Consider the following 26,967-nt stretch of genomic DNA (forward strand, 5'->3'; position numbering starts at 1 on the left):
ATTGAAAACTGTATCCTCATTCAGCCTAGTTTTACAGAGTGTTTCAAACTTGGCCCAGTCGGCCTTCTTTAAATTCCATTGTGGAATTACTTCATCAATTGTAGAGTTAACATTTACAAGGGAGATTGGGAAGTGATCGCTGCTGTGAAGGTCATCAGCGACCTTCCATTCATAGTCCAAAAGCAGCGAAGGAGAACAAATTGTCAAATCAATGCATGTGTATGTACCCGTGCCTGGGTGTAAATATGTCGGTGTTTTGGTGTTATATAGACACAGATCGTGTCTAGAAATAAAGTCTTCAACTTTGTGACCTCTGTCACTTATATGATTTGATCCCCATAAAATGTTATGGGCATTAAAATCCCCGAGTAAAACAAAGGGTGCGGGAAGCTGTTGAACAAGACTGTCAAGTTCGTTTGGTACTAGGTTAGTGTTTGGTGATAAGTAAATAGAGCAAAATGTAATCACTCGATGTAGAGTGACGCTTACAGCAATGGCTTGTAAATTGGTGTTTAAATGGATGAAGCTATGAGGGGCTCTGTTGTTCACAATAACAGAGACTCCTCCTGAGGCCCTGTCAACATTCTGTGAGTAGGTGTTAAACAGAGAGTAGTTTTTAAGTGCGATGTTCTCCGTATCTTTCAAAAATGTTTCCTGAAGACATAATACTGCAGGATCATGTTTATTTATAAGCAGAAGAATATCATGATAGTTGGCTTTAAGTCCTCTACAGTTCCATTGTATGATGGTGTTCTTCATTATAAGTTTATACTGAGGATTCTGGACCTAGGTTAGACCTTTCGCGAAGGCAATCTGGTTCTTTCTCTGGATGAAGTACAGGGGCTGAATGTTTTGTTTTTAGGTCTGGAGCTACCTTGAGCGCATGGAGCAGATTCTTCTGCATCCATGCTCTCAATGTCTCCAAACCTGTTATAGAGTTTGATAGGGTCATCTGACCCCTTTTGTTGTCTGTTTCCGTGAGACTTGTTTTTACTTTTCGGTGATTTCGGTGGTTGGGTATTGAATGTAGTTTGTGTAGATGCCGTGTTTTTCTGTGCTTGGTGATGAGGGATGTTTGAGCTTGGTGTTGAATCAGGTGTTTCTGTTTGTGTTTGAGCGTCCTTCGTTGTTTTAGGATTGTTCTTCACTACGGTGGAGAAGGATGGGCCAGGGTGGGCTATTTTGGCCTGAACGATTTTTCTGGCTTCTGGATAGGGTATGTTGGATGTATATTTTACCCTCTGTATTTCCTTCTCCATTTTCCAGGTATCACAATCCTTGGAACTGGCGTGGTGCTCGTTTCCACAGTTGACACAATGCGGAGTTGCTTTACAATCAGATTCCTGATGAGAATTGTCCCCACATCAGCCACATATTTGCTTTTTGAGCAGCGGTCTTCGTGATGGCCATATTTTTGACACTTGTAGCATCGATGGGGGTTTGGAATGTATACATCAACCTTCACTTGCAAGAAGCCAACTTTGACCACTTTGGGTACTGTTGGTTTGCTGAAGGTCAGTACAATTGTGTTGGTGTCCTGCAGGTTGTTATTACATTTAATACGTATTCTACGTACTGCAGTGACACCTTCATTTTTCATTCCTTCAATGATATCAGTGTCGCCGACTCCAGCCAAGTCGTGACAACGAATTACACCTTTGGATGTATTGAGTGTGGTGTGAGCGAATGAGGTCACTGGAATATCGAAGAAAGTTTTTATTTTCTTGATATTGTCTGTCTGACCTTGTTGTTCACACTCCACAAGAAGGCAACCCGATTTCATTTTTTTGACGCTCATTGGTGTTCCAATCAAACCTGTAATTGTTTTCTTGATCACAAACGGAGAGAGTGAGGCAAGCGGTTCCGTGGCATCTTTTGATTGTATGACCATGAAGCGTGGAAATGACTCCACACTACATGGTTCGTCGTCAGAGTCAGACAAAGGTTTCGTTTGTTTGTTTTATTTTTAATTATCCATGATGGCTTGAATAGAAATTCAGCACCCGTGCTCCCCACCCACCGAGGAGCCCAACAAGGGGACACTTTTCAAGTGCCAGGGATACACAGATGCCATGCTCAGTTGATAAAATTACCTCTGATTGACCCTGAAGTCGCCAATTTCTAAGGTCGGTAAAATTACCCCCCAATTGACCCGTTAAGCCACCGCCTTCTAGGAAGTCTTCTAAGACTTAGGAAAGGGAAAGATAAAGGAAAAGGCTATAGGGGCAACGGTGGCATCAAGAGAGATACAAGGAGAAAGATAAAGAAGGTGAGAGAGTAAATAAAGACTTCCTAGGGCTCGGCGTGACCAGCCGATTTGTCGGAACCGGGCCCATCCCGACCACCCGTCTAAGAGAAGTAGAGGCCAAAGTAGTGTATTGCATGGAAAGCCTCTGCTCAACTACCAGGATCCTTTCCTCCCCCGACACGGGACGCAACCCATGGCAAACAGGTTGCCTCTACTTAGTCGCCTTTTATGACACATAGCGAGGCACGCTGGGCCAATTCTACAACCCCGGACCTGCAGGGGGCACAAATTGATGCAGTTTAAAGTGTCTGTGGTGCTGCTGTAAAGTTAGTCTGGTCCCTACCTAATTTCACTAATTCTAATATTAAACCCTGATCCAAAAAAACCACAGATGAATCAGTTATACAGATTTTTCTGCAACGATCATTTTCCTGTAGTTTCTGTTTGTATGCCATAAATCCATATTTTAAAGGTAATTTTCGTAAGACTTACAGCAAAATCGTAAGAGTTGGCAGGTCTGGTGGTCTGTTATCAGTTACACATATACTTATCAAGCATGCTGCATAGATGCCACAACAGTTAAATACAATGTGGACATACTGAAGTTGAAAACACTTCCAAACTGATTTAAACAACTCCATTACATGTACATGAGAGCACACGATTTTGTGTATACGAATGACAGTGGACACTGGTGTTATGGGTGAGTAACATAAACTTTACAACTACAACTTTAGCAAGTTAAACCAAACTAAATGTGAATCTTTTGGACTTTGTCAATTTTTCTTAAAGTTTAGAAAACAACTGCTTGTTCTAGCAATAGCTGAGCAGCTATTTATATAAATCTATTTGTAATTAATTATAATAATATAATCTAGTTACTCCTATAATCTTGAATGAATTACAATCCTTAGTTTCTGCTGTGTGCATAAAGTCAATGTAATTGTCCAATTGGAGGACATAAACCATAATCGTGGAGTTTTAAGCTCTATTCAAAAGTACCCACCCAAAATGTTACTTACTACAGTCATTACAAGGAACATGAATTGGGTATATTATGAAATTTCAAATAAATGTGTGTGTGTGTGTGTGTGATTTGAATTTTTAACGTAGCTTTAACAATTTTTCAGTCATATCGCTACAATGTCTGCAGTGTGACAGTTTATAGTGATGTCTAGCACTGGGGCATCATGCCGCAGACATGTGGCATGATGTCCATCCCAGTCACATTATACTGACACCAGGATGACCAGTCCTAACACTAACCTCATAATGCTGAGCGCCAAGCGAGGCAGCTGTTAGTACCATTTTTGTACGTCTTTGGTATGACTCAGCTGGGGAACAAACCCACAACCTCCTGCATCCGAGGCGGACGCTCTAACCAATAGGCCACCGGAGCGGTTCAAATAAATATAAATTAAACTTCAATATCAATTGGTAAGATTGATTTTATACGAATGGTAAGGTCTTCCTTGAGTCAGGCATTTACTTGTATTCCTTTAATTCTGTAACGAAGCTGTTAAATATTACATTGTTTACTCTGCTACGAGCACAACATAAGTATAACTGCTACCAAAACTGAGTTTAAACATTTGCAGTACGAAATGAGCGTTGACCTTGATGTGACCCTGAACTTGATCTGAACAAATTGCACCAAAATTAGAGGGCTTATTTTCACATAACTTAAGAATCATATGTTCTAAATCGTCTTCCTTCCCAAAGAAGGCAAGCAAATGATAGGTGACTTTGGAGAAAGCTATTCCTTTATTGACATGTAATTGTTGTTAAGCTCAAGGATCATCAGAGTATTCAGATCCAATGATCTAACACCGTATGGTCTGACACCACATGGTCTGACACTGAATGGTCTTACACCGTACAGTCTGACACCAAATAGTCTGACACCGTATGGTTGTCACTATATCCAATATACAATTTCAAATAGTCATAGACTCAGCAATTATCAATGAGTTCTGCACAGGGCCATTGGTGGCAACAGCGTTTTTCTTTACAAATCACTAACATTTTACCTATATCTCCGTGGCTTCAAGACTCAGTTCATGCCAATGTTGGTATGTGAGAAAGCTTGTCAGCAGCTTCCTGCATGTCAGTGGTTCTTGATGGGATCTTCCTCCACCAAATGAACTAGTCACTGTGTATAGTGTGTCATAATTCTATTGATAGTGTCAGTATAAATCGAAATCTGTATTATGTTGCAGTCTTCATAGGAAGTCACTGTGTATAGTCTGTCATAATTCTATTGATAGTGTCAGCATAAATTGAAATCTGTATTATGTTGCAGTCTTCATAGGAAGACACTGAAACACAAACTGTGACAGCCATTATATGCTAATGATGTCACAAAATGATTATTCTTTGCTATATTTACAATTTAAATGCATACCTGTTAAAAACTATAGACTCATTCAAATGATTGTTTTTCATGTCAGCAACAATATTGTAGCTACAGTTTCCATTATCCAACAAGACTGGATGGGATTTAAAGCATACATCTGAAAATGAAACATTTGAAAAACTTTGTAATGTGAGATAACCATGAGGTTCAATTATATCGGACTATTTTTGTATGACACTTCATGAAATTCTAGTGTTTTTGGCCTCAATATCTGCTTACTTCATACCTCTCAGTTGTCCAAATTTCAAAGATTTGGGCAGAGAGAGATGCTGTTATACATCTGTGGTCAACACATGCTCAAATGTTTTCAGTGTCCATGTTTATGCCACATTTTAAACTGTAAAAAAATGTGGTCCAAGTGTCAGTATTTTAAAAAATAACACACAATAATCAGAATTCGGTTAGGTAAAATGGAGAAAAGATTGAACAGTTGTAGTGATTTTCAACAACCAATTATCATTTATTTGTAATTTATAGACAACATATTTAAAAAATAAAATGACTTTGAAAGTGTCTGCAATCTGATATACCCTTGATGCAGGTAGATGATACTGATTTGCCCATGGCGTATGGCTTCAAGAGAAGATCTGCTCTATTTTATATACAAATTTCCATATTTTATTAGGAAAATAATGTGGAAAAGAAGTGTTAATCCCTGTTCAGTCTACATGAATGCTATCTGAATTCAACATGTTACAAAATTTTATCAAAATCCCCTTTGCACTCTCTCGATTTCTCATGTGATAAAATATGAAAAAATCTGAGGAAAGAGAAAAGGAATGGCTGAAAACTTTTATACACGAAGTAAAGCTACATGAAATTGCATATGTACACTTTCCATGGGGTTCTTCTACACTTCGCACACAAAGGTAATTTGGCAGACTTAAACTCAACAGGCTGCTTCAAGTTCTGCTATGAAAATGATCATCTCATATAATAGTTGGCATGGTTCTGCAATTCAAAACTTTTCCTCCATCAATGACCACACCTGAGGACAGAATGTCTGTGGTTGGATAATACAGCATTAAATGACACCAATGACACAAAGTTGCAATAGTTTAGTGAGACAAACTGTAAATATTCCTCATCTAAGCTTCAAACACATATTGTAATATGTTGCTTTGTTTAGCTTCTCCTTCTCTTGGTTGGTCAGTCAGTCTGACAGTTTTTAGTCAATGGATCCATCTCTGTCTCTCTCTCCCACTCAAACTATGACAGTAAAACAGAGTCAAACCAATCAACAGAGAGAGAGAGAGAGGGAGAGAGAGAGACGGGGAGAGAGAATGGAGAATAAAAACAATTTTATGGCCAGTCCTCTGTGTGTGTGTATCACACATCTGAGCATGTGGTTTACCACAATGAATCCAGATTTCCTTAGTCTCTCTCTCTCTCTCTGAACCTATGTTTTTCATATTTGGGATGCTAGTGATACACTGATTGCAAGCACTCTACCTTTTCAGACCAACTTTCATTTTTACATCCAAAGTGCCTCTTACATTCATTTATTATCGATATGAATGAAAACAGAAACTACTAAAATCAAGCAAATTAACTATTTCCAAAAGCGCTGTGATTAGTTACAAATGCTGTAGAACATCAAATATCATGTTTTCTGCAGTCAATCCAAACTCCCATGGAAATGTCAGCATGTGCAACTGCATGATGTATAAATAAAATATGCCAAGTATGGACACTATATATTCAATATACCACTCATTTCATATATAATTTAGAAAAGGGAAACTCTGCAAATAAACTTGTATTGTGTCAGTGATACAGAATGTGTATGTGTGTGTCTGTGTGTGGGGGTGTGTAAAACAACCTGGAGAATACATACCATGCATTTCTGCTTTATGCTTCCCATCATCCAATTTAACATTGTCATATGTGAAGTAGTTCACACAGAATGTGACTCCACCTTCGACACAATCTTTACTGCCGTCTAACATGTATATGCCAACTGCATCATTGGGAGAACTATAGTACTGCAAATAAAATGACAGATGATTAGAACTTGTTGTATCAAGAATAAGGTGTTCTGGTTTTCTATGTACTTTTCAGTCACCATTTCATTCATGCTAAATCAATTACACATAAAAATGGGAATCAAAATTAAAATATTGGTGGGATTACCTTTTTTACTATCAGAAACCTGGCAGACTGAAATCATGCAAACCAGGGAATAATTTACATATTTTAATCAAGAAGACCAAAAGAGAGGCTTCACTTGTCTACCAAAGGCCACTTTTTTTAGGGCATCAATGCAAGCTAAGTACAAGACTTGAGTGTATTGATGTTAATGCATTTGATCATGTTCTTCTGCAATTATTTCTTTTCTATGTACACAACTCTCTTGATAACATGCGCACAACGAACATCAACAACACTATAAGTGATGGTGCAAGTTACCAAGAGACCTATAAAAAGCTAATAAACTTAATGGAACCAACAGTCATAAACCACTCCCTCAATAACTTGTGCACAACGGGGTTAAAAAACATCAACTGTAACATAAGTGAGGACGCAAATTACAGAGGGACGTAAAAAAAAAAACTAATAAAGGGATGGAAATCAACAGAGGGTGGTGATATTATGGGACAGGTTGCATTGCTGAATACACAATTTATATGTGTGCTGAAATAAACTGTAATGAAATATCTCTTATAATGGTATAGTTTGTTTTTATTTACAAATTACCTGTAATTTCAGAATAAACCATACTGGAGTGATCATAATTAACATTATTCAACATGGTTTACATACACTCAACATGTGTACCTCTAAACACATTGTGTATTACATCATGTGTATCAATGATCTTTCCATGCTTTACTAGAAAAAATATGCCACACTTATACTGTTTACATGGAGCATTTATCAGAATTTTTCACTGATCACAATTTTGCCACATATTAGTATTTATGGTGTATTGAGAAAATATTTTTTCAAACAAAATCTTACAAAAAATGTAATTTCTTACTAAAACTTTTATGATGTTAATTCTAACATTTCAGGCACTAACTGCTATGTTTTAATGATAAAACAAGCAATATATCAAGGTTTCATTTACCAATTCTAATTGCTTTGTTCATGTTGTTGTAGAGTTTAACACCATTTTTCAGTACACGATAGGCTATACATGGCAGCCAGTATTAATGGTGGAGGAAGATCCCAGGAAAACCCCGGAAAGAACCACCGACTCACGAGAAGCTACTGGCAAGCTTTCTCACATACCCACATTAGCCGAATCCGAGACTCGAACCCACGCAGGCAGAGGTGAGATGGCAATGATCTGTAACGGAAAGTGCTTTAGAACACTCGGCAACTCAGAGCCCCAATTCTGATTGCAATCTTCTTTACATTTAACACAGGGTCCAATCTTTTTATATTTTCTTTATTTAAAAAAAGACAAGATCCACACTAGACACCAAGTTACAAGCGGGTTGATGAGATATCAGGGTACAAGTTTTCAATGGAAAAGTGTATTTTTCACTGTGCCAATCACATCTAATGGGTATTGTGAATATAAATTGATCTACTGATTCTAAATGAGTTTTCTTTTTTAGAGATAGAAAAATTATATTGGTCACAAAGTGAATAACATTCAAGAGATCAGAAAATGAGTAGTAATTGATTCCAGCCAGTGAGATATCTAAATACCTGATAAATAAGTGTAGATGTCACTCATATATATCATCATCATCACTGGCGACTCGGTCTCGAAAGACCATGCGAATAGCGCCCTTGGGGTGTTGTCTGTCTCTGTTGGCATCGTCTACTGTGGCTGTGCAGGCCTATACGTGAGTGACAGTCCCTATTGCAGTTGGTGCAGACATACTGGGAAGTCTGCGTTACTGTGGTTGTTGCTGCGTTCTTCTTTCTCTTACGTTTCTCTGCCGCCAACTGGCCTCTCCTTGCATCAGCGACTGATATGCCATTGTTTACCATCAGTCTCCAGGTGCCTCGGTCCTCGGCCAGCTCTTCCCAGCCATCGGGTGAAATGTTGCATGCCTTCATGTCCCTCTTGCACACATCTATGAAACGGAGTGAGGGGCATCCGACTCTTCTCATGCCAGTGGCCAGCTGTCCATATAGGATGTCCTTTGGCAGCCTTCCATCCTCCATGCGTCGGACGTGACCCAGCCATCGAAGGCAGCGTTTAATAAGCAGGGAGTACATGCTGGGGGTACTTGCACGCTGCAGGATCTCGCTGTGTGGAACACGGTCTTGCCAGCTGATTTTCAGGATGCGTTTTAGGCACTGTATATGGAAGGAGTTGAGCCGGCGTTCGTGCCTCATGTAGGTACTCCAGGTCTCACTTCCATATAGAAGGGTGCTGAGAACGCAGGCCTGGTAGACTCGGACCTTGGTGTACTCTGTCAGCGCATTGTTTTCCCACACCCTCTTCGTTAATCGAGCCATGATGGTGTTTGCCTTTCCATGCCTTCTGTCCAGCTCCATATCAATCGAGAGAGTGTTGCTGATGGTTGACCCTAGTTAGGTAAAGTTGCTGACTGCTTCCAGGGTGACACCGTTGATTTTGATTGAAGGGGCAATGGTGGTATCTTGCACGCTGACATTTGTTTTTTCCAAGCTGATAGTGAGACCAAACTGCGTGCAGGCAACAGCAAAACGGTCTCCCAGTCTTTGGAGGGCTTCCTCAGTGTGGGCCACAAGAGCTGTGTCATCTGCAAAAGGCATCTCCCTGATGAGCACAGCTCTCACTTTGGTCTTTGAGCGCAGTCGTGCCAGGTTGAACAGCCTCCTGTCAGACCTGGTGTGTAGATATATGCCATCCGTGGACGTGTCGAAGGCGTAGGACAGGAGCAGGGAGAAGAAGATCCCAAAAAGTGTTGGTGCCAGCACGCAGCCCTGCTTCACACCACTGTTAATTGGGAAGGAGGTTGAGGAGGATCCATCATACAGGACTGTTCCCTTCATATATGCATGGAAAGAGATTATCATGCTGAGGAGTTTTGGGGGGCAACCGATCTTACTCAGCAGTTTAAAAAGGCCCTTCCTGCTGACCAAGTCAAAGGCCTTGGTGAGGTCGATGAACATCATGTAGAGTGGTTGACCTTGCTCTCTGCTCTTCTCTTGGAGTTGTCGTAGGGAGAAGATCATGTCTGTCATCGACCTGCCTGCTCTGAAGCCGCACTGTGATTCCGGGTACACACGGTCTGCCAGCAACTGCAGCCTGTTGAGTATGATGCGAGCGTACACTTTACCAACAATACTCAAGAGCGAGATCCCTCTGTAATTATTACAGTCACTGTGGTCGCCCTTGTTTTTGTAAACGGTCACAATTGTGGCATCACGCATGTCTTGGGGGACTACTCCTTCCTCCCAGCAGCGGCAAAGTAGCTCGTGCAGTGGTTTAATCAATGCTGGTTTTCCACGTTTGATAGCTTTGGGCGGGATGCTGTCACTACCTGGTGCTTTGTCGTTTGGAAGGCAGTCAATTGCTTTGCTGAGCTCCTCTAAGGTTGGCACTTTGTCGAGCTCTTCCATGGTGGGCAGATTCTTTATGCTGCTGAGGGCTGCATCAGTGACTGACGTTTCTCGGGAGTATAGTTCTGAGTAGTGCTCCACCCATCTGGCCATCTGTTGCCCACGGTCTGTGATCTTCTCTCCCGTCAGGGATTTCAGGGGAGCGACCCCTTTCACTGTAGGGCCTAGAGCCTTCTTGATGCCACTGTACATACCTTGGATGTGTCCGGACTCGGCACTGTGCTGGATCCCTTCACACAGTTGTTGCCAGTACTCGTTTGCACACTGTCTAGCAATGCGTTGGGTGTTACTTCGGGCACTTCTGAGAGCAGCAAGCATCCGTTCATTAGGGCATTTTTTGTAAGCTATGAAGGCTTTTCGTTTCTCCTCGATTTGTGGTTCCATCCTTGATAGGTGTGCATTGAACCAGTCCTGACTGGGTCGTTCCTTCTTGCCAAACGTTGACATAGCTGTACTGTAGATGGCACCCTTCATGGCATTCCACTTGGCTGTAGCGTCGTACTCAGGCAGGTCCTGGAGAGCCTTGTTCAGGGCAGACACATACTCCTCCACCTTGGCAGGGACTGACATCTGCGCAGTGTTTATGCGAGGACGTCCTTTTGGTTTTGAGCGGTGTAGCATGTGTGGCTGTAGTCGCACTCTGCTGCTCACAAGGGCATGGTCGGAGTCACAGTCTGCACTGTGGTAGGTTCTGGTGGAGAGGACACTGTTAAGGGCAGAGCGCCTGGTGATGACCAAGTCGAGTTGGTGCCAGTGATGAGATCTGGGGTGTTTCCATGACACTTTGTGTTGTGGCTTACACTTGAAGAAGGTGTCTGCGATGCACAGGCCATGGTAGGTGCATAGCTCCAGCAGTCTCTGGCCATTTTCGTTGGTCTTTCCAGTGCCATGATATCCGAGGCAGGTAGGCCATGACTCATGGTCCACACCTACTCTGGCATTAAAGTCGCCGAGGAGGAATAGTGGTTCATTTTTGGGGCATCCTTTGATCTGTACGTCCAGCTGCCCATAGAACTGATCCTTCACGTCTTCTGATGACGTGAGGGTTGTGGCATAGACACTGATGATGTTGACAGGACCTGAAGCAGTGGTGAGGCAGATGGAGAAGAGACGCTCAGTGCCCCCTGTGGGAGGTTCATCCGAGGCCAGGAGATTGTTTTTGATGGCAAAGCCCACTCCGTGCTGACGGGGCTCCTCAGGTTCTCGACCCTTCCAGAAGAAGGTGTAGTTTTCCTCTCTGAGGGAGCCACTAGAGGCGAGCCTGGTTTCCTGGAGGGCAGCTATGCTGATATTTAGTCTGGTGAGTTCTCTATCGATGATGGCCGTCTTTCTGGTGTCGTCCACTTCTCTGAGGTCGTCGGAGATGCCTGTACACATGGTGCGCACATTCCAGCTTGCAAATCGAAGAGCTGGAGTCTTCTTTATTGGTTTCTTGTTTCTTTTGTCTGGTGTGGAATTACCGTCTGCTTGTCATGCTGAACAACACACTGAGCTCCAGACACCCACTGGAGCAGGCAGATGATGACGGGTCAACACCTTATTGACCGGGGGTTGCCCGGCTTGAGGCGGGCAATAGTTGGCCAGTGGGACACGATGATCCCTCCCACCATCAAAGCTGACCTGTGGCGCCCCTTCCCTATGCCAATCGGGTGGGACTTACAACCCGTAAACTATCAGCTTCCGTGTTGTTTCCTCACTCAGTTGCGAGACTGGAGTGTCCTCTCCAGGGCGCAAGCCTGGGCGTGGAGTATGGAGATCTTGGGCTGCCCAGACGTCAGGATAACCCTCTCGTCCTTGCTGGTGGGGTCCAAAGGAATGCTAAGCATGACATTTGGCACCAGTTTGGATGCAGGAGCTGCCGGAAGGAGGTCGTAGTCGACCCCCAGCCGCTTTAGGGGCTCCACTCCTGATTTTCTGTCTGGGTTTACTCCCGTAGCCTTTCATTCTCCCGAAGATATCCACAAGGCAGTGGAGCCATAATCCAATGGATGGGACTTGGTTGGTTTTGAATCAGAGTTTCCTTCTCCTACATGAACTGCATGACAAGGCTAACGAGCTTCATCTGCCCGGGTTTGGGGTCAGAGTTCCCCTTCTCTTAGACTGGTTGCCTGCCAAGGCTAATGAGCCCAGTCTGCCCACCCAGTTATACCGCCGGGTACTCTGTCGCGCCACACAGCAGGCTCTGTTAAAACAGGGGGCACCACGTGAAGGTGCTGCTGTGGACACAATAGTGTAGGAGAGGCCATATCCAAGTAACCTCCTGCCCCGCAGAGCGAGACAGTGGTCCTGCGGCGATCACTACACCTGGGAAGGAGAGGCTATGAGAGACGCTTCACTTTCCTTTGGCAAGCGGGACATCAGGCCCAGGCCTCGCACCCCCAGTCATATATATAGACCTCAAATTACTAGGATGTTTAATGTACTGTTTTAGTATACAAAGACCTAGAAATACTAGGATGTTTAATGAATTGTTTTAGTATACATAGACCTAGAAATACTAGGATGTTTAATGAATTGTTTTAGTATACACAGACCTAGAAATACTAAGATGTTTAATGAATTGTTTTAGTATACATAGGCCTAGAAATACTAGAATGTTTAATGTACAGTTTTAGTATACATAGATCTAGAAATACTAGGATGTTTAATGTACAGTTTTAGTATACACAGACCTCGAAATACTAGGATGTTTACTGAATTGTTTTAGTATACATAGACCTTGAAATAATAGGATGTTTAATGTACTGTTTTAGTACACATTGACCAAAAAATACTAGGATGTTTAATGTACAGTTTTAGTATACATAGACCTCGAAATACTAGGATGTTTAATGAATTGTTTTAGTATACATAGACCTCAAATTACTAGGATGTTTCATGTACTGTTTTAGTATACATAGACCTCAAAATACTAGGATGTTTAATGTACAGTTTTAGTATACATAGACCTTGAAATACTAGGATGTTTAATGAATTGTTTTAGTATACATAGACCTCAAATTATATGGATGTTTAATGTACTGTTTTAGTATACATAAACCTCAAATTACTAGGATGTTTAATGTACTGTTTTAGTATACATAGATCTAGAAATACTAGGATGTTTGATGTACTGATTTAGTATACATAGACCTCAAATTACATGGATGTTTAATGTACAGTTTTAGTATACATAAACCTCAAATTACTAGGATGTTTAATGTACTGTTTTAGTATATATAGACCTAGAAATACTAGGATATTTAATGTACTGTTTTAGTATACATAGACCTCGAAATGCTAGGATGTTTAATGAATTGTTTTAGTATACATAGACCTATAAATACTAGGATGTTTAATGTACTGTTTTAGTATACATAGACCTCAAATTACTAGGATGTTTAATGTACTGTTTTAGTATACATAGACCTCGAAATACTAGGATGTTTAATGAACTGTTTTAGTATACATAGACCTAGAAATACTAGGATGTTTGATGTACTGTTTTAGTATACATAGACCTCGAAATACTAGGAGGTTTAATGTACTGTTTTAGTATACATAGACCTAGAAATACTAGGATGTTTAATGAACTGTTTTAGTATACATAGACCTCGAAATACTAGGATGTTTAATGTACTGTTTTAGTATACATAGACCTCGAAATACTAGGATGTTTAATGTACTGTTTTAGTATACATAGATCTAGAAATACTAGGATGTTTAATGTACAGTTTTAGTATACATAGACCTCGAAATACTAGGATGTTTAATGTACTGTTTTAGTATACATAGACCTAGAAATACCAGGATGTTTAATGAACTGTTTTAGTATACATAGACCTCGAAATACTAGGATGTTTGATGTACTGTTTTAGTATACATAGACCTTGAAATACTAGGATGTTTGATGTACTGTTTTAGTATACATAGACCTAGAAATACTAGGATGTTTGATGTACTGTTTTAGTATACATAGACCTCGAAATACTAGGATGTTTAATGCACTGTTTTAGTATACACAGACCTCGAAATACTAGGATGTTTAATGTACTGTTTTAGTATACATAGACCTCGAAATACTAGGATGTTTAATGAACTGTTTTAGTATACATAGACCTCAAAATACTAGGATGTTTAATGTACTGTTTTAGTATACATAGACCTAGAAATACTAGGATGTTTAATGTACTGTTTTAGTATACATAGACCTCAAATTACTAGGATGTTTAATGTACTGTTTTAGTATACATAGACCTCGAAATACTAGGAAGTTTAATGTACAGTTTTAGTATACATAGACCTCGAAATACTAGGATGTTTAATGAACTGTTTTAGTATATATAGACCTAGAAATACTAGGATATTTAATGTACTGTTTTAGTATACATAGACCTCGAAATGCTAGGATGTTTAATGAATTGTTTTAGTATACATAGACCTCGAAATACTAGGATGTTTAATGTACTGTTTTAGTATATATAGACCTAGAAATACTAGGATATTTAATGTACTGTTTTAGCATACATAGACCTCGAAATGCTAGGATGTTTAATGAATTGTTTTAGTATACACAGACCTATAAATACTAGGATGTTTAATGTACTGTTTTAGTATACATAGACCTCGAAATACTAGGATGTTTAATGAACTGTTTTAGTATACATAGACCTCAAAATACTAGGATGCTTAATGTACTGTTTTAGTATACATAGACCTCGAAATACTAGGATGTTTAATGTACTGTTTTAGTATACATAGACCTCAAATTACTAGGATGTTTAATGTACTGTTTTAGTATACATAGACCTCAAAATACTAGGAAGTTTAATGTACAGTTTTAGTATACATAGACCTCGAAATACTAGGATGTTTAATGAACTGTTTTAGTATACATAGACCTTGAAATACTAGGAAGTTTAATGTACAGTTTTAGTATACATAGCCCTAGAAATACTAGGATGTTTAATGTACTGTTTTAGTATACATAGACCTCGAAATACTAGGATGTTTAATGTACTGTTTTAGTATACATAGACCTAGAAATACTAGGAAGTTTAATGTACTGTTTTAGTATACACAGATCTAGAAATACTAGGAAGTTTAATGTACTGTTTTAGTATACATAGATCTAGAAATACTAGGAAGTTTAATGTACAGTTTTAGTATACATAGACCTCGAAATACTAGGATGTTTAATGTACTGTTTTAGTATACATAGACCTCGAAATACTAGGATGTTTAATGAACTGTTTTAGTATTCACAGACCTCGAAATACTAGGAAGTTTAATGTACAGTTTTAGTATACATAGACCTTGAAATACTAGGATGTTTAATGTACAGTTTTAGTATACACAGGCCTAGAAATACTAGGATGTTTGATGTACTGTTTTAGTATACACAGACCTTGAAATACTAGGAAGTTTAATGTACTGTTTTAGTATTCACAGACCTCGAAATACTAGGAAGTTTAATGTACAGTTTTAGTATACATAGACCTTGAAATACTAGGATGTTTAATGTACAGTTTTAGTATACACAGGCCTAGAAATACTAGGATGTTTAATGTACAGTTTTAGTATACATAGATCTAGAAATACTAGGAAGTTTAATGTACTGTTTTAGTATACATAGACCTCGAAATACTAGGAAGTTTTATGTACTGTTTTAGTATACATAGACCTAGAAATACTAGGATGTTTAATGTACAGTTTTAGTATACATAGATCTAGAAATACTAGGAAGTTTAATGTACTGTTTTAGTATACATAGATCTAGAAATACTAGGAAGTTTAATGTACAGTTTTAGTATACATAGACCTCGAAATACTAGGATGTTTAATGTACTGTTTTAGTATACATAGACCTAGAAATACTAGGATGTTTAATGAATTGTTTTAGTATACACAGACCTAGAAATACTAAGATGTTTAATGAATTGTTTTAGTATACATAGACCTAGAAATACTAGGAAGTTTAATGTACTGTTTTAGTATACATAGACCTAGAAATACTAGGATGTTTAATGTACTGTTTGAGGCAAAAATGTTTCAAGATGTTCTCTGATGTAAATGTCTGTGTGGGTTACGAAAACAAGTCTTAGTTGAGAGTGTTAACTCAATTTTTGAATGAATCAATTATGTTTCCATTTTACTATCAGACTAAAGTAGATTATCCTAAAAATTGGGGTAGGGTGAAATTTCCCTGAAAGCCAAAAAGAACTTCGATATGAGGTGAGTATTCAATAAATTTCAAACTGACTGCAGACATATGTGTATATATTCTATAAGAAAAAGAGTGAAGAAGTCAATGATCAAGTAAGTGCCAAAAACATTGCAAAATTAAGAAGCACTTGAAAAAAAAACTTAAATTACTGATATACTGCATATCCAATAAGAAATAGTACAGCCCAAAAGAATGTAATAATTTTATGACACATGTTCTGTAATATGACATGTCAAATAAATGCACACAGCTTTGCTGAATTGGAAACTGCATATATGTTCTTAATTGTGTTGGGAGAAAAATATCTGGATCTTAAATAATTTGTTGACACATGAATGGACACATATTGAACCACACAAAGTCTACATGGACACATACTGAACCACACAAAGTCTACATGGACACATTGAACCACACAAAGTCTACATGGACACATACTGAACCACACAAAGTCTACATGGACACATATTGAACCACACAAAGTCTACATGGACACATATTGAACCACACAAAGTCTACATGGACACATATTGAACCACACAAATTCTACTTAAAAACTTCTGAATATTAGTTAACCATACAATACATTTTTTTTATTAGTGAACAGCATGTTACACATTAACTCAGTCTGATCATCCAATCATTAAATGCCATTTTATGTTCACTTATGTTTTACATACCCTGGAAAACAGCACCTCCAACCACATGTATTTTAAATTGTCTGACCCTCAGTGAATATTTGTTAATGGGATTCAATTCTGCAATTTGAGTGGCATGATATTGCATGCTTGTATGTATTATGCATGACAAATGAACCCTTTGGGGTTGGATGGAATGCATATGTATTATGCAGGCCAATGAACCCTTTGGGGTTGGATGGAATGCATATGTATTATGCAGGCCAATGAACCCTTTGGGGTTGGATGGAATGCATATGTATTATGCAGGCCAATGAACCCTTTGGGGTTGGATGGAATGCATATGTATTATGCATGACAAATGAACCCTTTGGGGTCGGATGGAATGCATATGTATTATGTATGACAAATGAACCCTTTTTGGTTGGATGGAATGCATATGTATTATGCAGGCCAATGAACCCTTTGGGGTTGGTTGGAATGCATATGTATTATGCAGGACAAATGAACCCTTTGGTTGGATGGAATGCATATGTATTATGCAGGACAAATGAACCCTTTGGGGTTGGATGGAATGCATATGTATTATGCAGGACAAATGAACCCTTTGGGTTTGGATGGAATGCATATGTATTGTGCAGGACAAATGAACCCTTTGGGGTTGGATGGAATGCATATGTATTATGCAGGACAAATGAACCCTTTGGGGTTGGATGGAATGCATATGTATTGTGCAGGACAAATGAACCCTTTGGGGTTGGATGGAATGCATAGTGATATGGCAGGTTGTTAGCTATAATGGAAAGCTTAGTTTAAGTGGTTCAAACCATGATTGCATCTCAGAAGGTAACCATGCAACACTCTATAGAATCTGTCATTGTTTAGGATTGTTAAGCAACTAAAAAGGCAGCAGAATGCAGAGCATATGTGTGTGTGTGTTTTTAGATTTTTAGCACCGCTTTAAAAAAAATTCAGTCATATCGCTACAATGTCTGCAGTGTGATAGTTTATAGTTATGTCCAGAACCTGGACATCATGCTGTAGACATGTCCCAACCAGTCATATTATCCTGACACCAAGCCGACCAATCCTGACACTAACCTCTTAATGCTGAGCGCCAAGCAAGGCAGCTGCTAGTACCATTGTTATGCGTCTTTGGTATGACTCAGCCAGGGTTCAAACCCACTACCTCCTTCATCTGATGTGGATGCTCTAACCACTAGGCCATTGAAGCAGTCACAACACAGTTTAATTCTAAATGTTAGCAAAGTTTGTAAATCTCTTTATCTACTTTTATCCATTAAGTTATACAATTTAAGTTTCTTTTCAGGGTCTGTATCAATTAGGCGGAAATCATATTAAATACTCACAAAGAATCATTTTGTAAATGACAGAAATATGTACTGTCATAAATAATGTTATAGAAGAATACTGATGGCCATCAATATCAAATGAATATCCAATTATGTTGAGATTTTTGAAAAAAATAGTACCTGATCAATGATCAGACTGTTTTATGGAACAAATTTATTATTAAAAGAAATGAAAAGTTAATATGCTCAAGTTTTAAACATAATGTATGTCAGTTTGTTAATTTAGATGGATAGATCACCACAGATATAAATATCTGTTTTCTCTGGCAAAACAAACAAGTCAAGAGAGCTTGTGAACAGAATCTGTGGCTATGTCTTCAGGTCATGCCTAGAAATTCAGGGTAGGTAACTTATGTCATCAGAAGGATTCCAAAACAAACAACTGTGGAAGATTTGCATAAATTTAAGGTGAATTTCAAAAAACACAAAACTGTGGAAAGCTTGCATCATGATTATAAAGCATAAAATACATGCAAACTTTGCATTAGTGCAGGTGCACATTTTCCTCATAAAAACAGTCAAACTCTCAAACATTTTACTAGAGTAAAAGACATATACTGTTCCATGACAGCTGACAGTAATGCTTTTGGACAAAATTAGACCATTGTGCATAATTGTGACATGCATGTCTACTTACTGATTTTTCAAACAAAAATAATAAATTGCTGAGTGCACTTGTACCCAACTTATTGAAGTAAAGCAAATGTCTTTGAAAATCAAAAGAACAATTGATTTCAGACAGACTACACATCTACAAAAATATCAAGGGGCACATACAAACTAAAAGTATGAAACCCACAACATATTGGATTTTTTTCTTTTTTAAATACAAGATATCAAACACATTAGAGATGTATATTTATTATATCTTTCATAATGATGTTTTGAAATATATCAATTGGAAAACAATTAAGCTGCCACAGTGATGACATCACTTTTGGAACACCTTCTTTTCCATTTAGAAAATGTATATCTACCCCTATGTATGTTCTTCAGACCGGTATTTCCATATTTTCGCCTATCATAATTTTTCATCTTTTTCCCTCTCTCTCTTTTTTTCACCATTCCCCTCTTTCTCCCCAAGAAGAAAACATAAAAATTAACCTGAAACAACAGAAAGCTGGTTTTAAGAATACAACATGTTTATAATTAGTGTTCCAGGTGAATCATGCAAATAGTCTGTGACAGAACTTACATATAACATGTTGCTATTCGATAATCTGTGTCTCCCATATGGTATCGTATACCTGTTATACTCAATGACAAATGGTACATATTTATAAAAAATGCTTGATCATGTAAAGTAATAAAATTGTTTTAACTCTCACCACAGTCATAATCATGTCTGAAAATGATGGTGAAATCAGGCACAGAGTAGTTTCATTTTCAAAACAAACACCTAAAATGTCCAAAACTTAATCCAACTTACTACAGTAATGAGTAAAGTAGTATTGAAATATGTTATCTATCTATCTATCTATCTATGTATGTATGTATCTATCTATCTATCTATCTATGTATCTATCTATCTATCTATCTATCTATCTATCTATCTATCTATCTATCTATCCAAAAAAGGCAATGTATTGTGCTCTGATTTACCAAAGGAATAAACTTGGACAAATAAAGAAAACCAAACATTCCAAAGTAATCATAAACAATGTAAAGCTCATGCTGTTGAGAGTTTAAATTTAGCTGTTTGGGGAGGTAAGAAGTGAGAACCAGAATCTACTAGAACAATGAATCACATTGGGCATATGTGAAGGACCCTCATATTTAAGGGAGCATCCTAAAGTGGGACATCAGTGTGAGCAGTCAAGAGGGCATCTGGCGATAACAACTGATAAGTATGCCATCATTTTATCCCCACACCCTAAACACAACATTTTAATCTCAGTAATATCTTACCTGCTGCTACTTCCTAGCTGTTGCTATTGCATAGCTGTATTTGTCAGTTTGGTGGGAGGTCTGATGATCCCAACAATGATGAATAAAAAACAAAAAACAAAGAATACTCACCCTCACAGAAGAGGAGACTGTTGCAAGATGGAATCACATGGACCATATTTCAGCAATGACAATAGGCCCAGTGAGAAAATGCCTTCTCTTTGATGGGTTAATGAGTTAAAGTAAGACAAGCAGAAAGTACAGGTAAAACTTGTTATAACACATTTTGTTATAATGCAATTCGCTTATAACGCGATGGCAGAATCTGGTTGACACTAATGGGAGGATGGAATTTTATGTCGTTTGGCTGGGTATTTGCTTCCTAGAAAAGTACTAGCTATGCCATAGTAAAAGGTAAAGGTAAAATAATACTAACATCATGCTGTTCCTGATTTACAGTCCCTTTGCTATCCCAAAGAATGTGTAAATAAATATGGCATATCTAGAAATGTTTAAGCTTACTCGAGTTGAAATATACATATAACTACAAACTCAAAGATCTGCATTTGCAACTTTTAACACCTGTGCTGCAATTCCTCAAAATTGTCTCATTGCAAGCTCTTGAAAAATACATCAAAAACTTCATATTTTTTTTAAAACAGTCAGAAAATTGTAAAGTAGTATAAATAAATTAAAAATTGAGTGGAATCAAACAGTTCTGGACAGGAAAAAGGGACATCAATCAATCTACACCACAGTTTTACTGTAGTACAATAAAATGTCAACGACCATATGTTATATAAAAATGGTCGCAGACGAGATATGATCTACAAGTATGTTATCTAAAAAAATGTTAATGACTGTACATCCCCACCTTTTCTACAGCAAAGTTGATATGCTTCGTAAGGTCATAGATTGTATAAACAGCATATTTTATATAAAAATGGTCACAGACGAGATATGATCTACAAGTATGTTATCTAAAAAAATGTTAATGACTGTACATCCCCACCTTTTCTACAGCAAAGTTGATATGTTTCGTAAGGTCATAGATTGTATAAACAGCATATTTTATAAAAAAATGGTCACAGACGAGATATGATCTACAAGTATGTGATCTAAAAAAATGTTAATGACTGTACATCCCCACCTTTTCTACAGCAAAGTTGATATGTTTCGTAAGGTCATAGATTGTATAAACAGCATATTTTATATAAAAACGGTCGCAGACGAGATATGATCTACAAGTATGTTATCTAAAAAAATGTTAATGATTGTACATCCCCACCTTTTCTACAGCAAAGTTGATATGTTTTGTAAGGTCATAGATTGTATAAACAGCATATTTTCCACTGTTAGGAGGATAAGGCGGCACTTCCATACCAGATTCCCAACTAGTCAGCAGAAGATGGCTTAAAGTTGTCTTACCACGATCAACGAGGCCTTGGAAGTGAGCTCTCTGATCACCGAATTCCAGCATCTATGAAAAATTAAAAATCATCTATTTATTAAATACTGACAAGGAATACTGTGCATATCACTTCTAAGGAGAAGCAAGATAAGAGATATGAAAAAAATCTCCCACACTTCCAGTTCATGCATAATGTATGAGCTAACTGTGCAGATTTAGAAATTTAACTGCACTAAAAAGGAATTATAAAATACTAATAGAGCCATTATCCAAACTTTAAATTCATCTGTATGCAACAAAAGGTTCTGGACTTTTCCTTGTTTATTGAACACATATCAAAAACAAACAATGTCTTAATCAGAAACAAATCAGTGAACACAACGCTCCAAGTTTAACCCATCTCACTGACGAATTAACACCAAAGATCAGTAGCATTAGAGATATTTCCTTCCATGAACATTTTATAATCTTCAAGTAGCTAATTTATTCAAACATCACATACTCCCATTTTTCCTGAACAATATAAAATGACTATCTTGGGGGTGTGTGCCCTAGAATGTTTAAACTGTAAGCAAGATTCTCAATTATTCTTTCTTTCCAACCAACTGTTCTCATCCACCTTCCAATCACTTTTTACCTTCCTGCTCTCATCCCTATATTATTCTATTCAGATTATTTTTCCTCAAGTGGTAAAGCTGTATGAAATACTGATACGGATGTAATATTGAGTTTTACTTATATTTACTTACCTGTTTTGTTAACAAAGCAGTTTTTATAATCTGTATCACTGCCACAATAAAAAAAATCAAGTTGAAATAGCAGTTACAGTCCCTCCATTTGGCAGCTGCATAGAGGTACAGACGAAGACATCTTCGCAGCTTCCTCCCCTTTTTGTCTTTGTCATTTGTTTTCTGCCCTTTTACTAAGTTCAAGTATAACATAAATGGGGTAAAAAATATTAGCAAACACACAGACAAATTATATGGCATTAACTATCGAATTCTGCAAAAGCCAGAATGTGATAACTAACATTGGTGTCAAATGGTACTCATGCAACCATTAGCACATAGTTTGAAAGCTAATCTTTGATAAGCATTGTTAAAAGTTTAAGCTGTTAAAATAAGTAACAGAAAGAGTGAAATACAACAAGCTTTGTAAAATGCAAAAAATAATTTATTTCCGTAGAGTACAAAGTGAAAATTACAAAAGAACTTATGGTATTGCAAATTAAATTCCAAGTCATAATAATATTAAGTCCTGAACAAAACTCAGTTATAGCTTATGGAGTGCTGATGTGTCAAGTCTTTTGTTAAATCACAGTAATTTAATTCCAGGTCTGAACTCAGCGTAAATACCAGTGAATGTCTCTATCCAAGAATTTTATCACTGCACATTTTTTTATTTCCATAGAAAATAATCACATGAATTCAATAATTTTAAGAAAATAAAATTCAGCCCAAAATGGTCACAGCATAATACAACTTGAAGGTGCTAGATGTAAAAGCATGAATGACCAAATCTTCACAATCAAAAGAGTTTATAGTTCTCTATTTGACCTAAGGTCACAGTTAGCATTTTCTATTTTTTTTAAAATTACCTAATGGGAAAAAAACCTTCTTATAATGATTTAATTAGCCTTGTTTATTTACAACTCAATAACCTGTAAAATTCACTTAGGAAACTCCAAAAACCCTGACCCAAATCAACATATTTACTCCTTCTTGTTTACCTGAATAACAATCCTATATTAAGTTTATACACATAGAGAATAATGAAGCTATTATTAGCTGTTTACATATAATGAAATAAAGATTTTGTTTTTAAAGTCAATTAGTTCAAGCAGAAAAGAACTCTATTTTGGACAAGGTCAAGTCCAGCATACAATGTTACATTACAGTAGCATGTAATAAAAAATATATTTGTTTTAAACTAACAAACAATTATATCCAATATACATAACATCATTAATTAGGTTTATGGGTAAAATGGATCTTCTATTAAGTTAAAGGTTGGCATATATACACCAAATTAGACCCATATGACCTACATCATTGGTCTGACGTGCAAAATGAGATTCCTAATTTCATGAATATTAAGGATACCATTTGCAAGCAATGACAAAGAAAGTAATGTCATATTAAATTGCATTCTGAAGCATATTTCTTCTGTAGGTGGCTGGATTTAAGAATTTTATTTGATCTGATTGCTGAATGTCTGAGACATAATAGAAAGATTTACAACTTATTTACAAGGCATTGGTAATAAAGGAAAACATAATTAATAACAATTCTTAATGAGAGAATGGCTATTTGCATAAATTTAAAAAAATTCCAAGCCTATATTTAATGACGACATAGAACAATTCAATTTGCAAAAATAACATACCCTGAATATGGACCTCTTCCAATGTAGCTGCCTCAATATCTAACAATAATAATAATAATAATAATAATAATAATAATTATAACAATAATAATAACAACAATAATAATGATAATAATAACAACAATAATATAAATAATAATAATAATAATAATAATAATAATAATAATAATAATAAATGAAGAAGATGAGAAAGAAAAAGGAAAGATGGTATTGAAAATGGTCATGATGATGATAAAAAAAGACGAGTCACTACCACCATCATTGTAACCTGGCTGTCTTCAAATTTATTTTCACTTTGTAATCACAGTAAAATCAATGAAAATACTTTACTGCAGAAAACTACCAAGAAATTAAAGAAAAGTACCACAAGGATAACAACAGCAAAACTAGTGACGAAAAAAAAAAAAAAATATATATATATATATATATATATATATATATATATATATATATATATATATATATATATATATATATATATATATATATATATAAAGGTACATCATGTGAATCAATGTTTAAATGTTTCATATTTCAATTGTACTTAGCATAATCCATTGAAACTCAAAGGTGTTCACATGTCAGCTTCGAAATGCAGGGCAGTTTTTATCCTTACAGGAGATGATCGTAGCAACATGTTTGCTGGATAGTGGAAAAAGTAGTCAAAGACATATAGTTGTAGCAGAATTGGGATTCAGGTGAACTCAGATACTAGGGTGGACTAAGCATAAGCAAGATATTATAGCTGATTCTGAGTACAAGAGATCACATACTATAACGAAAAGTAGTGAGAATGATAAACTATGCTGGAAATGGTTCCAGGATGCTAAATCCTGCAGAATCAATGTATCAGGTGTATAAAAAAAAAGAAGTACAATGCAATCATGATATACCTCATGGTTTAGGTGTTACTAGCAACAGCCTCAGGAAGCCTCTTTTCAGTCCCTAATCATCAAGGTTGCAAACAGAAGCCTCTTTTCAGTCCCTAATCATCAAGGTTAAAAACAGAAGCCTCTTTTCAGTCCCTAATCATCAAGATTACAAACAAAAGCCAATTGTCTTTTTATTTCTGGGAGCTTAAGCAACTGCTTAATCCATCAACTGTTTAAAGTGTCAACACCAGTTTTCCTGCCTAATAATACCAAATGCTCTAACAAATAATCAGTCATGTTTTACACAATTACAGGTAACTGAAATGGGATGGGTATATACACAAAACAAACTAATATCATTAACTTTTTAAGACTTACTTTTGATTTAATATACATGAAGGGTTGAACAGAAGATACAGAATCCTTGTGTGTAATTTTTTTAAACAGTTTGTTATTTTTCTGTTTGATAATTAGTTTAAATAATTACATCTTGGTAGCATAATACAACTGCTAATAATAATACATGCAAAATAATAATAATGCTAATACGACTAATAATAATGCTAATACTACTAATAATAATGCTAATGTTATTTGGTTCATAGTACACAAATTTGTCATGAACCAAGTCTAAGAGCTGAACCTGCCTTCAGAAGCCACCTGACTACAAAGGCCACTTCTGCCTTTTCCCATGGATGGCTGCTGTAGACAGGTTTGACTGTTGAGTAAACTGTAATGTGGGGTATAATTCTTTGTGTACAGGTTTGACTGTTGAGTAAACTTTGTAATGTGGGGTATCATTCTTTGTGTACATGTTTGACTGTTGAGTAAACTTTGTAAAGTGGGGTATCATTCTTTGTGTACAGGTTTGACTGTTGAGTCAACTTTGTAATGTGGGGTATTATTCTTTGTGTACAGGTTTGACTGTTGAGTCAACTTTGTAATGTGGAGTATCATTCTTTGTGTACAAGTTTGACTGTTGAGTCAACTTTGTAATGTGGGGTATCATTCTTTGTGTACAAGTTTGACTGTTGAGTCAACTTTGTAATGTGGGGTATCATTCTTTGTGTACAAGTTTGAGTGTTGAGTCAACTTTGTAATGTGGGGTATCATTCTTTGTGTACATGACTCTGAATAAGTATCAGAGCCATGTTTCAGTAAATATATCCTTTAATTGTCCTTCAAATATTTCAAAATCTAATATCACCCAACTTTTTTTCAGGTCAACTTCGTGATGATGACAGAAATAAATGCTAATTCATTTCAGTTTCTCATTTTGATAAAAACATTTTAAAATTGCCTTATAAAAAAGTATATATTTAAAATTCAAGTTTTCACTAATTTCTGTTGAAATGCACATTATTATTTAGAGATTCTACATTGGTTCACACTAGTGATGACAAATTATATAACAATGGTCATCCGCCCAGGTCCTTTCTTGCTTCTTTCTTATTTTTAGTTTTCTTTTGTATCATAACTTCTTTGCACTGTTAAAGTAAAGATAAAATCAATGGAAAAATCATGGTTTATGAAATCATTTCCCAATCATTGATCTTTTGGTTGAGTAAATAGGAAGGGTAATCTGCCTCGTCTTCAATATACTCAACACAGTACACTTCCCTACTAAACTGCACATAATTTTTGTAAAGAATCACATTTAAGTTTATTACTAAAGGGTCAAAGACATATAATTATTATGTTCTAATACATGTCTCCTTAGATAAATATAAAATGAGACAATGTAACTCAAGACTCTGCAATTGCACACATATCCCTTGATTTCTTTGTGGTAATCATGTTTACAGTGAAAACTTTCAGTAATCTAGGTATCATAAATTCCCTTCTCGACAGGATATCACATATCTTTATGGGTTAAGTATGAGGGAAGTTAAAAGACAGAGACTCATAATTTTATCATTTTTGTTGTGTCATTGTTGCACTTTCCCCAGATAAACTGTATTTCCCAGACTGTGTATCTTTAAAAATTCATTGCCAAGCCAAGGTAAAGACACCAACTGATA

General features: G+C 36.8%; 1 protein-coding gene across 2 annotated transcripts in view; it reads right to left on the reverse strand.

Moving 5' to 3' along the window:
* LOC149783124 (mucolipin-3-like) overlaps positions 1 to 26,967 on the reverse strand; it is a 53,432-nt gene that overhangs the window by 18,667 nt on the left and 7,798 nt on the right. For both annotated transcript variants that reach the window (XM_089931348.1, XM_089931347.1), the window contains exons 4-8: positions 24,075 to 24,113; positions 22,439 to 22,611; positions 21,567 to 21,758; positions 6,502 to 6,649; positions 4,653 to 4,761 (exon numbers count right to left, since the gene is read on the reverse strand). In XM_089931348.1, the coding sequence (XP_089787474.1) occupies positions 4,653 to 4,761; positions 6,502 to 6,649; positions 21,567 to 21,758; positions 22,439 to 22,611; positions 24,075 to 24,113 (661 nt within the window). The remainder of the gene's footprint in view (positions 1 to 4,652; positions 4,762 to 6,501; positions 6,650 to 21,566; positions 21,759 to 22,438; positions 22,612 to 24,074; positions 24,114 to 26,967) is intronic.

The sequence above is a fragment of the Sinohyriopsis cumingii genome, chromosome 14, assembly GCF_028554795.1.
Source record: "Sinohyriopsis cumingii isolate HCF-2022 chromosome 14, ASM2855479v2, whole genome shotgun sequence".
Lineage (NCBI taxonomy): Eukaryota > Metazoa > Mollusca > Bivalvia > Unionida > Unionidae > Sinohyriopsis > Sinohyriopsis cumingii.